The sequence below is a fragment of the Anabrus simplex genome, chromosome 7, assembly GCF_040414725.1.
Source record: "Anabrus simplex isolate iqAnaSimp1 chromosome 7, ASM4041472v1, whole genome shotgun sequence".
Classification (NCBI taxonomy): domain Eukaryota; kingdom Metazoa; phylum Arthropoda; class Insecta; order Orthoptera; family Tettigoniidae; genus Anabrus; species Anabrus simplex.
Genome location: NC_090271.1, coordinates 172,279,050 through 172,299,236, shown reverse-complemented (window position 1 = coordinate 172,299,236; position 20,187 = coordinate 172,279,050). Strand labels below are relative to the sequence as shown.

At 38.1% G+C, this 20,187-nt stretch overlaps 1 protein-coding gene across 1 annotated transcript in view; it reads left to right on the top strand.

Annotated features, from left to right (window-relative positions):
• LOC136877014 (hemocyte protein-glutamine gamma-glutamyltransferase) overlaps positions 1-19,897 on the top strand; it is a 112,221-nt gene extending 92,324 nt beyond the window's left edge. The window contains exons 11-15 of the mRNA XM_067150806.2: positions 5,859-6,025; positions 7,251-7,374; positions 10,407-10,567; positions 13,525-13,661; positions 16,071-19,897. Coding sequence (XP_067006907.2) covers positions 5,859-6,025; positions 7,251-7,374; positions 10,407-10,567; positions 13,525-13,661; positions 16,071-16,212 — 731 coding nt within the window. The 3' untranslated portion in view covers positions 16,213-19,897. The remainder of the gene's footprint in view (positions 1-5,858; positions 6,026-7,250; positions 7,375-10,406; positions 10,568-13,524; positions 13,662-16,070) is intronic.
• The last annotated feature ends 290 nt before the right edge of the window (positions 19,898-20,187 follow it).

Here is a 20,187-nt window from a genome sequence, read left to right as displayed (position 1 = left end):
GAAGTTAGTGCCGTTATCTCAGCAAATACTGACACCCTGGAAAAGTATTGCAAATTCAATGATGAGTCCCCGTTGCTGAAAGTAAAAGCAGAATATCGATATCTTGAACGATTCACGAATTATTTGAGGTTGACAACTTAAGCTGAATAACCTTGCTTACAAGGGATTTACTATAAGATTACAAAACAAATTGATAGATTTTACTTTGAAAGTTAATTATTTTGTAGGGTTTTGAAATGCAACGTAAATAAATATCTACTTTAATATTTCGTCATTACATTTTAAAAACGTTATTGTACTCACATTTGATTCTCAAGAAACTAGACCATGCAGCGTACTTACTGGGATACAAAGGCATTGATGATTTCAAAGATATCCATGGATATCACATTCCATGCCCAGGAGGGTGATTTCACAGAGTCTGGTTTTGGTTGCAACATTTCTTAGCCAGTTCATTATAAATTTCAGTTTCAAAAATGGTCAGTTTGCGAAATAAACAGCAACAGGAGTAATTAGGTCAAAATGTTATATTCTGGTACCAATTTTCGCTGTTTCCTTAATAATAACTTGGCGCAGATATTTGTGAAAGAGCGAGCCGCTAATGTTACGGGAGAGAAATGTCTTAGACTCATCACTATAACAATATAATTTGCAGACAGATGCAACCATCCGACAATTTACACTGCAACGCACTGTGAAACCAAACGTTTCCGGCCCATTTTTCAATCGCATGACAATATCACCTTTCCCGTGCAGAATGGTAATCGGGTAAATTTATTTATTTATTTATTTATTTATTTATTTATTTATTTATTTATTCTGGCGAAGTCTGCGGACCCTAAAGTTACGCCACTGTTCATTCATTTATAACGTTGGTAACAGTGGGAATTTTTTCAGGGTTTCTGTTCTTAGTAACTTAATATTGGAACAGGAGCATTCTGATATGTAGGTTAGTAATACTATAAGACCGGTAGCAGATAAAGAAGCTATCATGAGATATTATCACTTATATTATTATTATTATTAATAATAATAATAATAATAATAATAATATATCTAATGTTTTTTTAACATCCCGTCAAGTGCTACTATTGCTCTTGAGAGACGCCGGGATGTCGAATTTCATCCCACAAGGGAACGGTATATACATGAAGTAAGAGGGAACTCAATGAGTTGAATGAAGATGATGTCACAGATGCTAAATTATAGACAAACTAATGAAGGAAAAATCGTGGTGTTGTTCAACCCCTTAATAACATGAAAACATGATTGATAATACAGCTTGCTGTTTCACGATTGAAACTAATGTTGTAATTCAAAGCTCATAAAAGCTGAGTTGGTCTGCCTTTCAAATGGACTTAATTTCAAACTAGCTGAATAATACTAAGTATGCCATTACAAAATAACGTTACAAAATTTTTATACATGAAACACCAAGGTGTGTCCAATATAACATTTGTATTTTTTGAAGAACAATTATGTAACTTCCAGGTCGAATAATAGGGAAAGGTTAAACATTTCCATGCTTAGGCGCAATCATTTCTGAGAGAATTGTGTATTTTCATGTCATATTTGCAATTTCTGCGATTCGATGGCTTTGTAAATTCCACAGCGCACCATGAATAAAACAACGAGACAAGCAACTTGCTGTGAAGGCATGTACGAAGGATTGCCTATATACAGGCGCTTACTTTCAGTTGAGTTCCGTGTTTTTCATACTTCGTCTTTCTAGTCCAGCAAGCATAGCACATTTTTATTTTCTCCGACGCATATCCCACATCGTGGTGGCATAGTGGGTGAGTTCTACGTCAAACGTATGAACTTTTCTCAGTTTTATGGCCGGATGGCATCCCTGAAATCAACCATATCTTATGAGATGAATATTCTACTCTTAAGAATCGGTTTTGCATGCGAAGTTCTAAGATGACATAAGACGGGCGGTGTGCGGTATAATTTTTCCCCTATACCGTCTTAGGCTTGGCTCGAAGAAAATCTGTCGGCTGCTGATTTTTCTGTGTGTCTGTAGGTAAGTTGGCCAGCAAGTTGGAGCGTGTGTGAGGTCTTCGGTCTTTGCATCAGTTTTAACCAATTGCTCTAATTGCACTTCGCTTGTAGGACATAATGTCGGTCTTGAGAATGATGCCTCAAGCATTTTTAAATAGAATTCATCCACCTATACAATTCGAATCCATGTTTGTGGATAATAAAAGGTAGTGAGTACAAGGATACAATTAAAAACAAAATTTTTCTTATGAACAGTTATTGTACGCTAAAATGTTGTGGGAAATTGATCCCCAAACTACAAAATTAGCAGTAGTATAAAAAGCAACACATATCATTATTTTATAGCCTATTGTACTATAAGCTTAAGTTACATGTACTGTAGTTTACCTCGTACAAATAACTTAAAAGTAAATTCTATCTATTTAGAGATAGTGTTCCTCGAGCACCTTGTAGGCTACAGTATATTGCAGCACTGCTTTCAGCACTAATTACTCCCAAAAACTGGACTGAAATTACAGCGTATACTCCTAACTTCTTCCGGTTGCTAGGAAACGAAGTGTGACGCTGTTCATGTGGTGTTATTGTCCGTCACATTACACTGTCACTCTTCCTGATATGGGGCTATACCAACTGAAGAAAGTGCATATATGTACCTTTCGCTATCCGTTCTCAAATAACTGTACCAGTCACCTGGTTCAAGTGTTAAATCTTCCGTTAAATTTATTTGCGATAGCTTATCTAATTTAAGTAGCCAAGCTTTTACACATTTTGATCCAGTCCTTTTCTTTTTGGCTATTTATCTCAAAGCTAATGCAGTGGCGGTGTAAACTGAAAGCTCCTCTAACATGATACTCCAAGCACGACTCGGGAAAACTGAGGGCAAAATGGCACGTCTGTGTCCTCTTCCGTGTTCCATCTTATCTGTCATCTTAGAACTGCACAGACAAGATGGAAGCTAAGACGCGCCACCTAAATGTCTCTTTAAGGGTCTCTGTAGTGGTTGGCAACGCAGTGTGGTTTTCGTAAATGAAGAGACAAATGTAAACATCCAGCTCGTCTCTCCATTTTTATTCTTAACGTGGTGAGGAAATTTCCATTGCCATTCAATCCTACAGACTGCAAATAAATCACGAAATACACAATTCTCTTATAAATTAGCACAGTTATCAAACTAAAACTCTCATCCAGAGGAATTAAGCAATAAACGCTAAAAATATCCGGATCGAACAGAAAATCGAATGTTGTACCCTCTAAAATGAATGATGGTACGCTAAACATTCAACTAAAGAGCTGGATAATTCAGAAAACACAGCAAGTTGTAAAAATTGAACATGGCAGCAATACAAAAATATGTATATGATATGAATTAATCGTTTTGATAGGTAGATTAATGGTTACAACAGAGATTAGACCGAGTGGTTCCACGCGATTTTCTTCTATGTCGATGCTGAATTAGACATGCTTCGTTATTTTTGCTTTCAGGATCTTGGTCTTGTTTAGCCTAAAGCCGCAAAGCAGTCTCCGTACAGGCCATGAAAGACCTGGGAGGGGTGGAAGGTACTATCCAAAACTTCGGCACTCGTTGGGGTGGAGCGGTTAGCTCTACGCCCTACCACCTTTTCCCTCAGTCAGGAAATGACCTGGTACACAATTTTGGTGTAGGCTGAATGACATTTAATGCTCAAGGAAATGCTCTTTTTTTAGTGTATGTGGGTGAATTAAATTTTGGAAAATCACACAGAAAAAACTTTATAAAAGTACATACCGAGGTCATAATTCAATTATGTGTATAAATTCTTCTTCTCCTTCTTCGTCTTCTTACGCTGCCTCCTGACAGACTGTTCTATTTTGTGTTTGTCATATCACAGTGACCGCATTATAGCTGTCGCAGGTTCCACACCTAGGATAATCTTTTTTCGCTCACATCTGGGTTTCCCTCCTTTCTTGCTTTCTCACTTGTACCAGGCTGAATTTTGTCATTTCAGAAAAATTGATCAAAATATGTTGATTTTTTGCGTATTACTAAGGTTAAGTCTTCATATGATTTCCCGGTGCGACGAAGTACCTTCACGTTCGTGACGTAGTTTATCCATGATATCTTGAATATTGTGCTATACACTATCACTTCAAAGCGCTGCAGTCGATTCATTGATGAAACCATTAGTATCCATGAATTCAGGACAGATTTTTCGAAGAGTGCATCGTTTTCTTTTGAAACCTTAAGGCCAAATCTTACACGGTTTTGATATATGTCTGACTTAAGTAACGGAATTTGGACTGAATAACGTATCAAAAGTGTCCTACGTTCATTAGTGAGTGTATTATAGAGCATCTAATGACGCAAAGCAAAGCAATCTCAATACAGGCCATGAAGGCCCTGGGAGGGGTGGAAGGTAAAGTCTTTCACTATCCGTAACCTCGGCACTCGTTGGGGTGAAGCGGTTAGCTCTACAGCCCACCGCCTTTGCCCTCAGTCAGGAATTAACCTGGTACTCAATTTTGATGTAGGCTGAGTGAACCTTAGGGCCATGTGCACCTTCGGATGTGGACATTTCATTTCTTAATTTTTCGACTTCCTGATAGGGAATCGAACGCACGTCTTTCAGAATGAACCACACACGCCTTTTCCTCCTCGACCAGGCATCCTATAACATAATGATGACTGACTTATATTGCTTCTCACTAAGGCCGGTAGTTTGCACCCTAGCCTGTATGTGCTGTTTTTAAAATAACTTTTATATCTCTTTCCGTGTAAAATTATAAGTATTGTGGCTGTGATAACGAAACAAATTAAACTTTGATGTATTTCTTGTTACTCCTACAGGAGGACTGGATATCCATGAGTTCTCTCTTGGCCGAATGCCTTCATTTAGATCCATGTTATTTCCACATTTTATGCATTCTTCCTCCATAGCCCTCTTCCAGGTCTTCTTTGGGTGATCACGCCCTCGAGGTTCCCAATCGGGTGCCGATATTTCGGTGGTTCCGGTAGGCTTTCTCAAACTGTGCCCTATCCATAACCATTTACTCTCTTTCATTTGGACGTCGAATGGCTCTTGTTCTGTTACCTCCCATTTTCCTTCATTAGGTATAACATCCAGCCATCTGCTGTTGATAATTTGACGTATACGGTGGTTTGTGAAAGCTTCTAATAGATTTGCACACATCGTAGTCTCCATAATACTACAGTATCAGTAGTAACGGTGAATTATAAGGTTGATTTAAATCATGACTCCAGCATTCGGGAGGTCTATAAATCTCATTTCTGTCGAGTCTACTCTGTGAACAATAGTAAGGCCATGAGCGCCTAAGGCTGCGTTAATATTAATTTGTTTGACTCAGATCAACGAATTAAAGTTCCTTACTTCCACTTACACGCAGTAAGGAAAGGCATATCACATACGAAACACGTTGTTTTATCCCCTCTCCCCACTGTTGTTGCGGGTGGGAGAATATATCCCCTAACAGGTGGTTGAAGGTGAAACCCTCAGGAGGGAGCCTGGGTTGAAAAATACAGATCCCACAGCTGAATCTAACATTTATTCCACTCACTTGTGCCAGTCTCCACATCTTTACTATTCAGCCTTCCTTGTTCAAGTCTTGTTCTTTGCCTACCCCAGATATTATTAGGCGTTTGTGGCCTTCGGTATCTTTCATTCTCATCCCTTTGCTATCCTTTGCGACCCTTTTCTTTCCCTTCCTTTGCCGATAGCGTCATTCCTTGAAGGGTCGAAGCCCTTCCATTTTTCTCCTCTGATTAGTGTTAATAGAGGATGGTTGCCCAGTTATACTTTCGTCATTACCACCACCACATTGCCTAACTGTGTTGATATTGTGCGTTTTCTACTCTACAGGGTCACAGGCCGAGAGACTAGCTGTTATGAATGCGGTGCGTGGTAATGAACTTGCGGAGAGACATTACGGCATTCCGAAGAAACAACACGAAGACGTGACTTTTGACCTGGTGGAGATCGACAACATCGCGTTCGGCCAGAGTTTTAGCGTCACTGTACACATTCACGTAAGTATTGTAATTCTATTTCATTGTCTTTTTGCAACTCCGAATAACAGATAAAGAATAACAATTAAACTCTAATATATTGCTCCCATATGCGGCATATGGGTACAATATATGAGAGATATCACAACAGATGGAGGTGCCGGGGTAGGAAATATCAAGAGATATCCGAAAAGACGATATTAAAGAAGGTGGGTATACAAATGAAGAAAAATTTCTGAATGAGAAATCGGATAATTATAAAGTGGAGAATGAGGTCAGGATGGAACACTTATAGGGAACAATGCTGCTATATATTTAATGTAAAATCATTAGCGAAATTTTGGAGTAAGTTAACTGCTTTTCAACGAACCGAAAGAGACCAGAGCCTCATGTCTATTTTGATATTTACACCTGCCTTTGTAGATCAATATACTTCCAGTTTATACGTAGGTCGAGTCATAAGTCATGACTACTTTTTTTCTCGCGAACAGGAGACAACACGGAAAATCTAAGATATGCATTTGGAAACGTACAGTATGTACTTAAACAGTGTGGGTCTAAGCATGCCCCCAAGTTCGGCGTGTGAGTGAGAGCGTCACAAAATGGAAGTCAACAAGCAGGAACAACGATCGTAGTTTCTTCCACACCCAACTTATTCGCCTGATCTGAGCCCATGCGACTTTGATCTAATTGCCGAAGTCAAGAAGCCATTACGTGGACAACGGTTTGCTAACAAAGAGGACATCGTAAAAGCATTTCGAAGAGAGATGTCGCACGTTAGCGATACACATGCAGCGAATGATATTCAGCGCCTACCCCACCGCTGGCAACGCACAATGGAAACCTTGGGTGATTATTTCGAAGGTCTGTAACCAGTGGAGACCTGTCCTTTGTACGTAGTCTTGTGTATTTGCTATCTATACCATAATAAAATAATGTTTACCATTGGCCTTTGTTCTGTCACTTTCCTACGAGAATCTCCTGAAGTCAGAATTTGTCTTCCGGCACTATGCATAAGAACATGCCCTATATTTTCAATTTTCCGTGTTGGTTCCTGTTCGCTAGAAAAAAAAATAGTTGCCATGACTTATGACTCGACCCTCGTAAATATAAAATAAGAGCATTCTAGGCGAATTACCGCAAAATTCAAGGGCTGAGATTTATAACCCTCGTAAATTTTGAAATACTAATATATGATAATTATTATGAAGCTAAATAATAATGTTAGTGAATATTTTGTATCCAGAATAAATCCGATGAGCCACGAACGATATCCTGTGTGCTGTCAGCCAACTCAGTGTACTACAATGGGACGACGGCAAGCCGGCTGAAGAAGGCTCACGGCGAGTTCGTGGTCCAGCCACAGCAGCGTGAGTATATTAACCAAAAATTTGAATCGTTTAATTAATTTATGGGTGGCTTCTCAAGGGGATACAGGTTTGTGCAACCCCATGTTACTTTCCTGAATTTACGGTTTTGTTACTGGTTTATTATTTTACAGACTTTTACTGTCTGTACGTTGCGTCCTGTTGTGTGCGTCTGTAGGAGCCTTCGCGTTTGCAGGCATGTTGCAGACCTATGGAAAGTGGTTCGTAGAGAATTTCGACGTTACGGGGAGAGAGGGTCAGAGACGTGCCTTGTTTTTCTATTGCATACGGGAGATAGTGGGTTCGAACCCACTGTCGGCATCCCTCAAAATGGTTTTCTGTGGTTTCCCATTTTCACAACAAGCAAATACTGGGTCTGTACATTAACTAAGGCCACCGCCGCTTACTTCCCACTCCTAGGCCTTTCCTATCCCATCGCCACTCAGTGCGACGTGAAACTAATTTTTTTCTATTGAGAAAGATTTATCACACTTCCTGACATGGTTACCAACATAACTGCGGAAGAACCTAAAAATTATCGCGAAAGCTTCTGTTCACAGTTTTTCAGCTTGTTTAATGAACCGTCGCATATTTTGCACAAAAGAAAAAAGAAAAATAGACCACTCGGAACAGTAATTAAGATCTTGTTTACACCATTAAAATTCTGAAGCGCTGTCTATCTAAAACTCGTCATTTTCGTAAAATATCAGGAGAAAATAACACTCGTCATGCTGCTATCTAACTTGTCTCTAGACAGCTCAGGAAAATTGCATTTCAAATTGAGCTATTACTTGTTTGACTTGAAATTGTCTTTATAGATGGATGGACGTTCTGTATAAACAGATACGCTTGTAGCTAGTCGTTTTACTTACTATATCGTATATCAGTTGTATCGGTATAAGCCTTCAGGTATATGTTTTAAGTTTAAAGTATTCAAACCCATCCTTGCTATCCATTGTAAACAACCACATTTTCAAACCACTAGCCACCAATTTGGCAAAACGTTAGGTAATTGGATTTCGTAGATGTTCTCCTGTACTATGTGATAACAGAGGTTATACTTTTAATGCACCTGGATTTTAAAAATAATCAGTTAATTTTCTGGTTTTGAAAATTAATATTTTTGTCTTACAGGTTTTGAAAAGGTACAAACTTGTTCCGGGTCAAAATACATTCCAACTTTTACAGTAAAAATTTTACAATATTAAAATATTACTCAAGTTAGTTATTGCTTAGCACATTTGAAAATTTCCCAAATGAAAAATATTACCGTTTAAACGAAGACTATTTGCTTTTTCACTTAGAATATTACAACACCGAAACATTTTCGACGTCCAATTTTTCATCTATTTGAGTACCATGCTCACACAGGCATTTTCTTCATTAATAGGACGATATTCATTTCATATAATTTCTTGCAGTTTTCTGCAACATCGTACACAGAATAACAATGTTTGTAGAGATTTCCAATGGTTGCCGAAATGGCTTGTAAGCAAAGTTTTCACATCCTTCATTTTCAGTGTTTACACTTGTACTGCTGGTAACATTATAACCTGTGATCTGACATCCACTATTTTCTTATTTTTACAAATATTTTTGCATCGGCCAGTTTCACTTCCACACTTAATTAAAACGTCATCCTGACTGTGGTTATCTACATACAGTACATACTTACATGCATGCATAATGAAATCAAACCAGAAAAGGCAGTATCACAAACTCATATTTTCCCAAGATACACGACAGACTAAAACTAAAGTTAGATTTAAGTCCATAAACAACTATGCTAACAGGACGTGGTAATATCAAGTCATATTTATACAGGCCCAAATGTATAGATAATCCAATGTGTCGTTGTATTACTATAGACCATATTATTTTCGAATGTAAAATAATAGATGAAGAAAGAGGCATGTTAATCGTAGGAATACTGAAGGAAGAAAACTGGCCAGGAAAATCAAAATAGACTTAAAAGTAAATACAAAGACAAATTCTTAAAATTCATAACTAGTGTAAGGGACAAAATTATATCTAACTAAATAACAGATTAGCATTATTTCAGTTATGTAAAGAATAGAACATATATTAAGAAAATACCTTTGCATGTACTATTACTGCTGTAATGGACAGTGAGCAAAAGTAGGATAGTCAAAAATTATTTTAAACAGTTCTTACGTTTCACGAACTCAATTGTGTTTGAACAAGTGTGAAAAAAGGACATAGTTTCGTTTACATTATTATTATTATTATTACTTATGCACATCATAACAGCCATCGAATTAAGAATGTATCTCACATGTAATTAGAAAATGAAGTTATGTTTGAATGGATGAAAACCATAACGGTGTAAGTAGCATTTTGGTCATTCAGAGAAAAGGGCATTTAAACATCTTCAACACTCATATAAAGCATGCTATTTGTAGTTATACCACCCACCACTAGAGCGCAGAATATTACCGCTATCACTTGTATCCCTTTGCTGGTGATATGATACATCCTCCCGGAGTTGCATCCTGCACTTAACTCATTTTTAAAAAAGTCACTTTTACCGTTATGGTTTTCATCCAATCATTTGTAATATGATTACTCAAAGCATATAATGGGACATGCCGTGAATAAATGGTAAAAGAATACATACGATCACCCTATGCTCCTCCTCATTCCTGTATCTACAACCAAGAAAGATGTTACACTATGCGTACGTTCATCAATACAAACAGCTTATTGACTGAAAATGTCCCGGTAGTGTCTTACTCGTCTCATGTGTGCCCTCTCAATACATGTACTGTATAAATGGAAATGTTTATGGTTTGTTCAAGACATGCATAGAATATTGAGTTTTATGTTGTTTATACAGTGTAATTGGCTCATCGAAATGATTTGATTCTCGTAAGATGCAACTATCTGATCCTTGTACTTACCTGTAGGCAATGTTAGTAACTAATACTCCCTGTCTTAAATGAAATGTCCGACTATTCGGAATGAAACAAATTCAATCTAACATATTCAGCACTGTTTGTGATGATGTTTTTCAGGTGAAACGTTAAGAATCCAAGTGAACCCTGCTGAGTATTTGGAGAAGTTAGTGATACACAGCCTTGTCAAGATCTACGCCATTGCTAACGTCAAGGAGACTCAGCAGACTTGGAGCGAGGAGGACGACTTCCCGCTCGTGAAGCCTAAACTGAGTATCCAGGTCAGTACTATCGTTGATGATGATGATGATGATAACCAGGGAACATATGTATATGTCTAAAATGTATTTAGATACTATTATCTGTGTATGTGATTATATATGGACTTACGATAATGTTTCTGATGATGTTAATAATAATTTGGATTGGGAACTTTATGGCCTAAAGAAATCAAATATGCAAGAAAATATGTTCTAAAAACCACCTAAACATGACCTTAAAAAAAGTAAAATATGACTTAAGAATTTTAGGGATATGTAGTAAGTATTAGAGTATTACTAACCTTTAACGTGTCAAAAAGTGATTAGCGATAATACAGCAGACACATTTATCATGTAAACAGACAGAGCTACCGTAGGTACGTTGAAACGTATACATATTCAGTAGCATAGCCCTGAGGCACAATTCTCGCTATGTCCCCCTAACGAAAGACCAAAAAAATGGAAGTATTGCATTAGCGTGCTTTTTGGTATCTGTCGGTGTACGTTCGTTCAGCATAATATTTTCGGAATCACATCTTCTAAAGCTGCTACCTATTTGTTTCGGAAAAGAAAAGAAAAATATTGTGTTTGAAATTCGACGCAGATAATGTGCACCTTGTTAAAAACAATGCATCGATTTGAACAAAAATGTACGAAAAATAACCAAATATGACGTTATGTGACTAAAATGAATAAAATAAAACCAAAACAATAAAAATTGCCAAAATACGCATTTATATGCAACATAAAATTGCTTTAAACAGGGTCCGAGACCCATCATTCAAATTTATTTTTCAGATTTCGGGTAAAATGAGCTCAGCAAAGAAATATGACTTTACCTTCACATCCGAACCATAAAAATAATAATAATAATAATAATAATAATAATAATAATAATAATAATAATAATAATAATAACAATAACAATAATATTAAATGCATGTATATATTTGTAGCCTTGTGCAGACCTTGTAAGGCAGACTCTCTGACAAGAATGGGCGGTATCTGCCGTGTACAGCAAACTGCGTGTTATCGTGGTGTAGTCTAGTGTTGTGTGTGGTGAATGAGTTGCAGGGGTGTTGGGGATAGCACATACACCCAAGAGACAAGGGAATTAACCATTTACGATTAAAATCCCCGACCCATCCTGGATTCAAACCCAGTGACCTCTGAACCGAGGGCTACTATGCTGGTCATTCAGCCAAAAATCTGGACAAAATGGACTTAAAATTACAAAAATTAATGTTTCAACTTAATATTAAAATCCAATTAGGCTAAACCAGTTACACTCATAAAAAATTTAAGCATATACCAGATTCTGTTGTCTTGAGGTGGAATCGATATCAAAGGCCTATTATTTAACGTGAAACTGAGAATAATAAATACAACGAAAACGTACACTTCCCAGTAACAATATACCCAGTATGAAAAGAAAACACTTAGTACGTGACTAAACCATACAAATTAAGGAACTTCCTCAGTTAGAGCATCACAAATTAAAACAGTTCTCAATGCAGTCACATGAGTCAATAACGTGTTCGTCATCCACGATCCCTGAGGCTCTCTTGAATGAGACGGGGCATGTTCAGTACCAAATCAATGAGCATTTCTTGAGGCAAACAATCCAATAATAATAATTTGGGTATATTAGGTCTCATAATATTAATAATCTGCTGACGCATTTTGATCCTTCGACCAGGATCTTCTTCAGAGCAATAACAAATAATGTATTGGCAACTGTAACTCCATAGTAAACAGGCTCAAGGGAGACCCCATTAGAAATAAAGGTCATTCCAGAACCTCCAGAGTCAAGGAGAGAGATGTGACGAGTTAACTATGGAGGGTTACCATGATCTACTCAGTATGTAGCCGTCATCTTTGTTACAATTATTCGGGTGTTAAGCAATTTCTATCGACTCACAAATGATTCTATGTATAAAATGTTTCTCTCTATAAATGACAGAAGTTGCATAAAAATGATTTGTTGGTCATTATATATGGCATGTTCTGCCACAGCAGACTTCTCTGGCTGGCAAGGACATGAGTGCCTGCGATGTACTTTAACCCTCGTTGTTATCCTCCTACATGTTTGTCCAACATAAATCGATCCACGTGAGTAAGGAATCATATAACATACATTCCAGCGCAGTTTAAACCAACGGGATCTTCGACAGATCGCAAGCAATTGCCTATGTTATTAGGCTTAAAAATGGTCTTGATATTGTGCCCTCTGAGATTATTGCCAATCCCATCCGTATGGCAAGAAGGCCAGACTCAAAGGACGAGAATCACGTAACAATCTGTCTTTTGGATTAGGATGTAGCACTTCGTCAGTCACTCTTCATTGCAAGAATCAGCGATTGAAGTCTAGGGTAAGTTTCTTACATACGTCGGAATGCCTTATGAATTCACCTCAATCGTCAAGGTTAAAATCATGGAAGATTAGAAGCTCTCACCTTCCTGGGTGGGTGAATCCATCTAAAAACCTCCCAGCAGGCCATTAACAATCTTGGACCACGTGAAAGTGTCTGAATTGGTTGATTTCTGGGGTTGGTAGTACCAAGTGGGGTTTCCCTCGTGAGTCGACCCTCTTTGAATGCAGAGAGGAAGAAACCATGGCTAACTTACCCCTACTGCAGCTCATGTCCTCTCTAGTGCAATACGGAAGACCTGGTGAAGGCTTCACTCAATAGCTGAGAACTTACTAAATACTGGTCCGTTTTGATTGAGGAGAATGTTGTTCATATTGTATAAGTACATCATCTATTTTGTACATATCCATGTATCTTAATACTAATTTGTACATACGACTATGTTCCTTCTGATAATAGTAAGTAAGTAAACAAGTAAATAAATAATAAATAAGTTAAAAATTAATTCCTTAAATATTATTTTGAAGCAAGGCACTATTATTATATAATGTCAAGTTATTCCATACCTCGAGATGTACATGGTTAAAGCAAACTTAACTGTTCCAGGTGAGAGATGAAGTGCAGGTTGGACAATCCTGCCCTGCCGTGTTCTCCTTCCAGAATCCTCTGCCAACGGTCCTCACCGATTGCTGCTTCTGGGTAGAGGGACCGGGTCTACAGCGCCCTAAGGTGGTGCCTTACAAGTTAGTAAGCTCATCTTCACCATTTTAAAAATAAGTTTTATATATGTAGATTGTAACCATTGATGGTTTCACAGCCCGGCAGTGTGGAAATGGTATATGCTCTTTGGACTTATGCCGTGTCAAGATAATAAGGTGAAATTTTTACGTTTCTCGGAGAACTTTTCCCAAAATGCCTCTATCATGCCTATATGTAGATTGTTATGTTTTCCAGCGTCCAGGATACAGGCTTCTGTGAATGAACTACGCTCCTCTACAATCTTCTATTCACAATTAGTACTGTTGGTCCTTCTAGTTCTAAGGCATTTAATATTTAAATAATTGAAAAAAGTCTAGTCATCTTCACTTTGGTCTCCCCATTTCTCTTACCTCCGATGGCTATGCCTTTTTCACTCCTAGGAAAACTATCCTCCTCCCTTCGCCTCATATGATACAGCCGCACACCCATTCTTTTGAAATTGATGTCTCCTAGTGCCTGAATTCCAGAATTAAGACAGAAAATTTTTCATCCTCATTTATTCATTTGATATTGAGGCTAAAATCTAGCGTTTTGTGAAACTTTCATACAAGCAGGGTATTCTATGTTACTTTACTACCATTGTATTATACTTGACATAGACCAAATCTCTTATTTTTCTTGCGATGTGTTTCAAAAATTAAATACAATTTCACAATCTTTTCTTATTTACGATGTGTATTTAAAAGAAAGGTTTATAATACATTTAAAATACCTCAATAATTATCCAGGTACTCATATTTTTAAACCTATTAATTTTTTCGTAGGTCCGCGTCAGTGGTGTAGTGGTTAGTGTGATTAGCTGCCACCCCCGGAGGCCCGGGCTCGATTCCCGGCTCTGCCATGAAATTTGAAAAATGGTACGAGGGCTGGAACGGGGTCCACTCAGCCTCGGGAAGTCAACTGAGTAGAGGTGGGTTCAGTTCCCACGTCAGCCATCCTGGAAGTGGTTTTTCGTGGTTTCCCACTTCTCCTCCAGGCAAATGCCGGGATGGTACCTAACTTAAGGCCACGGCCGCTTCCTTCTCTCTTTCTTGTCTATCCCTTCCACTCTTCCCATCCCCCACCAAGGCCCCTGTTCAGCATAGCAGGTGAAGCCGCCTGGGCGAGGTACTGGTCATCCTCCCTTGTTGAATCCCCCGACCCAATATCTCTTGCTCCAGGACATTGCCCTTGAGGTGGTAGAGGTGGGATCCCTCGCTGAGTCCAGTGGAAAAGCCAACCCTGGAGGGTAAGCAGATTAAGAAAGAAAGAAAGAAATTTTCGTAGGGGTACATTGAACTTTTAGACATGAGTGAGGGGTGCAATCTCACTTTAGTTAGAGAACCTCTGCCCTAGCCCCCTGAGAATGTGGAGGATCACGACACAAAATGTTGCAGATTCTCAATTGTATTCCATAACGATGCTGTCCTGACTCCCAGGCCCTCTGAATAAGCCACTTGGCAGTTGTCACGTTTCAGGAACTGGACGTGACTACAGGAACATACACGGCAATCTACGGTTGTGTGATGATGACGATGATGAAGATGATGGTTGGAGAAAGACGGAGAAGTAATGATCGCAGTTTTCGAGTTGTGCGGTGTGATTTTATGCACTGGAATATTAACACGGACTCACTGTTCAGTTCCCTTGATTAATGGTAAAGGTTGTCGGCAGCAACGCTTACTCTGAAGTGAAATGGGTGGCATACTCAAGTTCGCCGCAGGAGATTATACAAGAACAGTCAATTCGTTCATACAACTTGTATACAGTTAGTAACTAAGATTACTTTATGATATCTATTTAAATTGTGTGACTTCAAATGGAAACGCAAATATTCTCTGATCAGTCCATTGCTCGATTTCTTAACAAATACATAAAAGTGGCACAATAAGAATCACTCATTTTGTGAATGAAGTTGCAATAAAACATTTTAAGATAGTGTTAACTCAGGTAAAGATCAAAATTATATTTATGAATTTTGAAAATGAAGTAATCCGAATCCAACCTAACTCATTGGTAGACATTATGTGTCTGAGAACTTTCTAGACGAAAGATATTGTTGTCTAGGACAGGACTGACCAGAGAAGAGTACTTTATCGAGTGCGAATCCTTTCTGCTATGCAACGTGTAGTTGTTAACTTGCATTCTGGATATGGTGGGATTTAACCCCCCGTCGGCAGGCCTGTATACGTTTTTCCTTGGTACTCCATGTCCATGCCAAACAAACCTTAATTAATGCCATTACAAGTACATTCCTAGGCCTAGATATTTTTTCTGTCAGTATCATGGATGTAACCTATCAGAATCAGTGCCACTTTAAACGGATAGCCACAGAAAAGTGTCCTATATGACGGTAGAGATGTTTAATGTTACTATTATTATTTGTAAGTCTCACTGTATAATTATTTTTCCAGGGACGTGAAGCCAGCTGAGCTGGTGTCTTTCACGGAGTACTTCATACCAAAGAGAGTCGGGCAGCGCAAGTTGGTGTGCACCTTCAACTCGAAGCAGCTCTCCGGGATCGCTGGATCCTGTACTGTGTCAGTGACAGCTTAACGACCATCACCGTGGTGGCTTCAAGAGGCCACATAACCACCAACTTAGAGGCTCTGTATCACTCAGCGCTGATTTATTTCACAGCTGTCTTTTGTACAGCCTCTTTATCCCCCAAATAAACTATGAACGTGGAGAATGAACATTAATTTGTGATTTTTGTATCAGACATGTTGTGCTCATGGTGTAACACTCGATCTCTAACTTACAAATAGTGATCCTGATGATTAAGTTCCGTCCCAACACTAATAATACGAAGACATACGAATGATGTGACTTGTGGCTTCTCAGATTGTAGTTTTACAGTATAGCCTTATATTAGGAATGTTCTAACGCTGTCTCTATGGAAAGTGGAACACTGACAAGACAAGGGCCTTTAGCGCTCTATTACATCTTATGTCGACTCGCCATTGTCTGGAGGTTTTAGGAACAATAGGAAAATGTTTGTTTCAAAATCAAGATCTCATAATAAAGCTTTTCTCCGTAGGCTTGATGTTACAGTCTTTCTCAATAAAAATTTGATATTGAATTTGTGCTTAATTTCCATGATCATTACTTCTTTTAATAATTCACCATTTTCGCCACCTTTCAGAAGACTACAGAACAAACTCCCAAGGGCGCACGGTTGTAGACAATAAGTACCGGTTTTGAATAAAACAAAAACAAAAACATTCTTCACATTCTGTAAGGCGTGAGTTGCCATCAAGGGACTCAACTAAGTCTGATTCCGTTTGATCAACTCCAGCTTTTCTCCCAACCACATGGAAAAAACTTTATTATACCAAGGGAATATTTTATTTTCCCGCTTTCTATCGTTATCTTTCTGTACCATCAATAATCCTTCTTATTAATCTCCTAACTCTTATTACAAGGGAGAGATAACGTGGTTGTTTTACCCAATCGATCAACAATCATTACTGCAAATATTAACAAAGTTTAGATATTTTTACTTATAGGTTGCTTCAGATCAACAATCTTTCTAATGAATATTTTATATGTTTTACTCCAGAGACAATGTTCTGGGCATAAGATCTAGCATTGACGTTATTAATAAATGGCCACGACGTTCCTAACTCTAGCCCTTTGCTAACTTACTAGCGTCACCGAAAATATTTCTTAGTTAGAGCGAAGTCAAATGGAGAACAAGATCAGAACTTCGGTCCTGTGTGTCCAGGACTTTCTCAAAGTGAATATAGCCCTGTACTAATATAATATGGTGAAATAGCGCTAGTTGAAGTCTCACTGAAAACATTTCAAACTTGTTTCTTTTCTAAGGTGTACCAATATATCGTAGCTGAAGGCTGTGCTAGCTATGGCACTGAGGAATATGAATCACACGAGTAAAAGTACCGGGACAATCCGTCCGTAATTACCTGAGGTATGCCAGATTGAATCTTAATATGTCTGCGAGTCAAGAAACCAGGTCAGCTGTGTTCTCCGACCTTGAACAGGCTCATAATAATCACATAATGCAGACGGCTTGAGCACTCTTCTCTACCTTATAGCTCAGTACATGTGTACTGAGGCAAGGACGAGACTGTAGGACGTACTACTTTCGCCTGAATAAGCGGGCTACCGAACACAAAGCTGACCTCAGTTCTCAGGGGAATTCATTTCAATAAAAATATATGAATCAATGGATTTTTCATTTTCCTAGGATTTATACTCGACAGACTTAGGTCACGAAATAATTTGTGATGAAGAAAGTCAATAACATTCTGCACTAGCGGTTTCACTTTAAATAGGGCATAGAGAGTCTACTGTAGTACATGTTAATAAAATTCCCTGGCACTACCGGCCCCAAGCGGCATTTGGCCTTTCAAGCGACCGCTGGTCAGCCTAAAGGCCTGCAGATGACGAAATAATGCGTGGTCAGTGTGACGAATCCTCTCGGTCGTTATTTCTCACTTTCTAGACCGGACGCGCCATCTCACCATCAGATAGCTCCTCAATTATAATCACGTAGACTGGCTGGTAAAACTCTCCGACCTGGCTGGGAATCGAACTTGGGGCTCCCGGGTGAAAGGCAGGCACTCTACCTCTACACCTTGGGAATGGCCATTATAGTTCATGTACTTCAATTTGAAATTTCAGTCATTCCTAGGCACTGTGCCTCAGCTAGCATGCATGTCTCTTATCCGAAGGCGCGAGGTCCGATTTCCGACAAATCCACGTAAACGTGAGATTTGGTGTGATGAATTTAGAAACTATACTTCCACTTCCGAAGAAGCACATGACCATCAGATTAAAATCCTGGGGCAAACGTGGCCGAAAATCAGGTTGACCGCTCTATCGCACCTAGTGCCGTGGTTAAGGAGACCTGAAGTATTTTTCTTTCAATTCTCCAAGGGCCCTCATTGTCTGTCTGGACATGGATTTAACCAGTCTTTTGTTAAACAACAAGTGATATAAGAAACTCTAGTTTACACTACACCTGATAATCTGTCATTAACATTGCCTCAGTGAGTACATGTGCAATAAGCCAAGGACGAAACTATAACGGAAAGACTTTACTTGAAATTTGATGACTGAAAATTGCATTGGTAGTCATAGTTTAAGAGAAATATATCTAAAAATCCGTAAGTACTGTTAAGGTAAATGGATTAAATAATAATAATAATAATAATAATAATAATAATAATAATATCATGATGATGATGATGATGATGATGATGATGAAAGTCTTACTGCTGCTTACAACGATCTTAACAGAATGTTGGAATTGCGTCCTGAAATTCTTTAACATACTGAATCAGTAAATCTACTGGCGTTTTCTACCTTCCGTTTGTATCCTAATTCACGAGAGAATAGTTTTATTTAAGAAAACGAATCAGAGAAAATGTACACGAAAACCTTTTACTTAATTCATAATGAAAGGAACAAAAGTAAGATTACAGTATTGCGTGTTTGGATCGTGATGATATCCCTAGGAGAGTGCACATAGAAAACCTACCCACGATTCGTTTCAAACATCGCACATGCATTGACAGGGATTCGGATCACAACTGCCTAAGTGAGAAGCCATTAACAATTCTCCCCTTCAAGAGGACATTTTGTAGCAATATACTCAGCAGGACATAAAGTGAATGGTATGCTTAATTAACAGTTTGGGACGTGCCACTTTCAATCTAAAATCCACACCACATGGTCTGTGTATGACACAAGCTTTAATATTTTAAAATAGACGGGAATAACATGTCATTCCTCATCTTTGATAATCCACAGACTGATTGATTAAACTATAATCTGTTAACTGTATGAATATTATAGCTTTAAATAGCAAAACAGTTAAGCTCCAAAAGGTAAATCACTCTTTAGGATAAATATTCTTCAGTATTTTGTTTCATATGTAGCTTTTACTGTATATATATTTTAGAGCACGAAGATTTAATAAATACCATAAGACGAATATGTTAATTATATGTAGAATACCTACTAGTCACAATTAGATAGAAAGAAGAGGTAATCTTCTTCAGTATAAATATATCGAATACCTAATCCGTGTAATGTTTAATCATGTTACTTGTAGAAGAACATTAATATAATTATATTTTTAACGTAATATGTATTCAAAAGAGTGTTTGTATTTCCTTACATGTTAATGAATGTGTTAATGTCAGCTATATTATTGTTCTGACGCATGTTGTATATCAGTATTACAGTTATATTTTAATAAAAGGATATGTATTCTAAAACTGGACTTCGTTTCTATAAGAAATAAAGCTACGTGGTACGGGCCGCAAAGCTGTTAGCTTGCATTCAAGAGACGATGGGTTCGAAGTCCACCACCAGTAGTTGTGAAAATGGCAGTCGGTATTTTTCCATTTTCATACCAGGCAAATGGTAAGTCTGTATTTAAATTAAGACCATAGTGCTTCTTTCCCATTCCTAGTTCTATCCCATCGTCAATCTAATTATCCTAATATTTAAAAGACGATTTTCACAGTGCTGATGGTGTATTAAAATGTATCGAACACC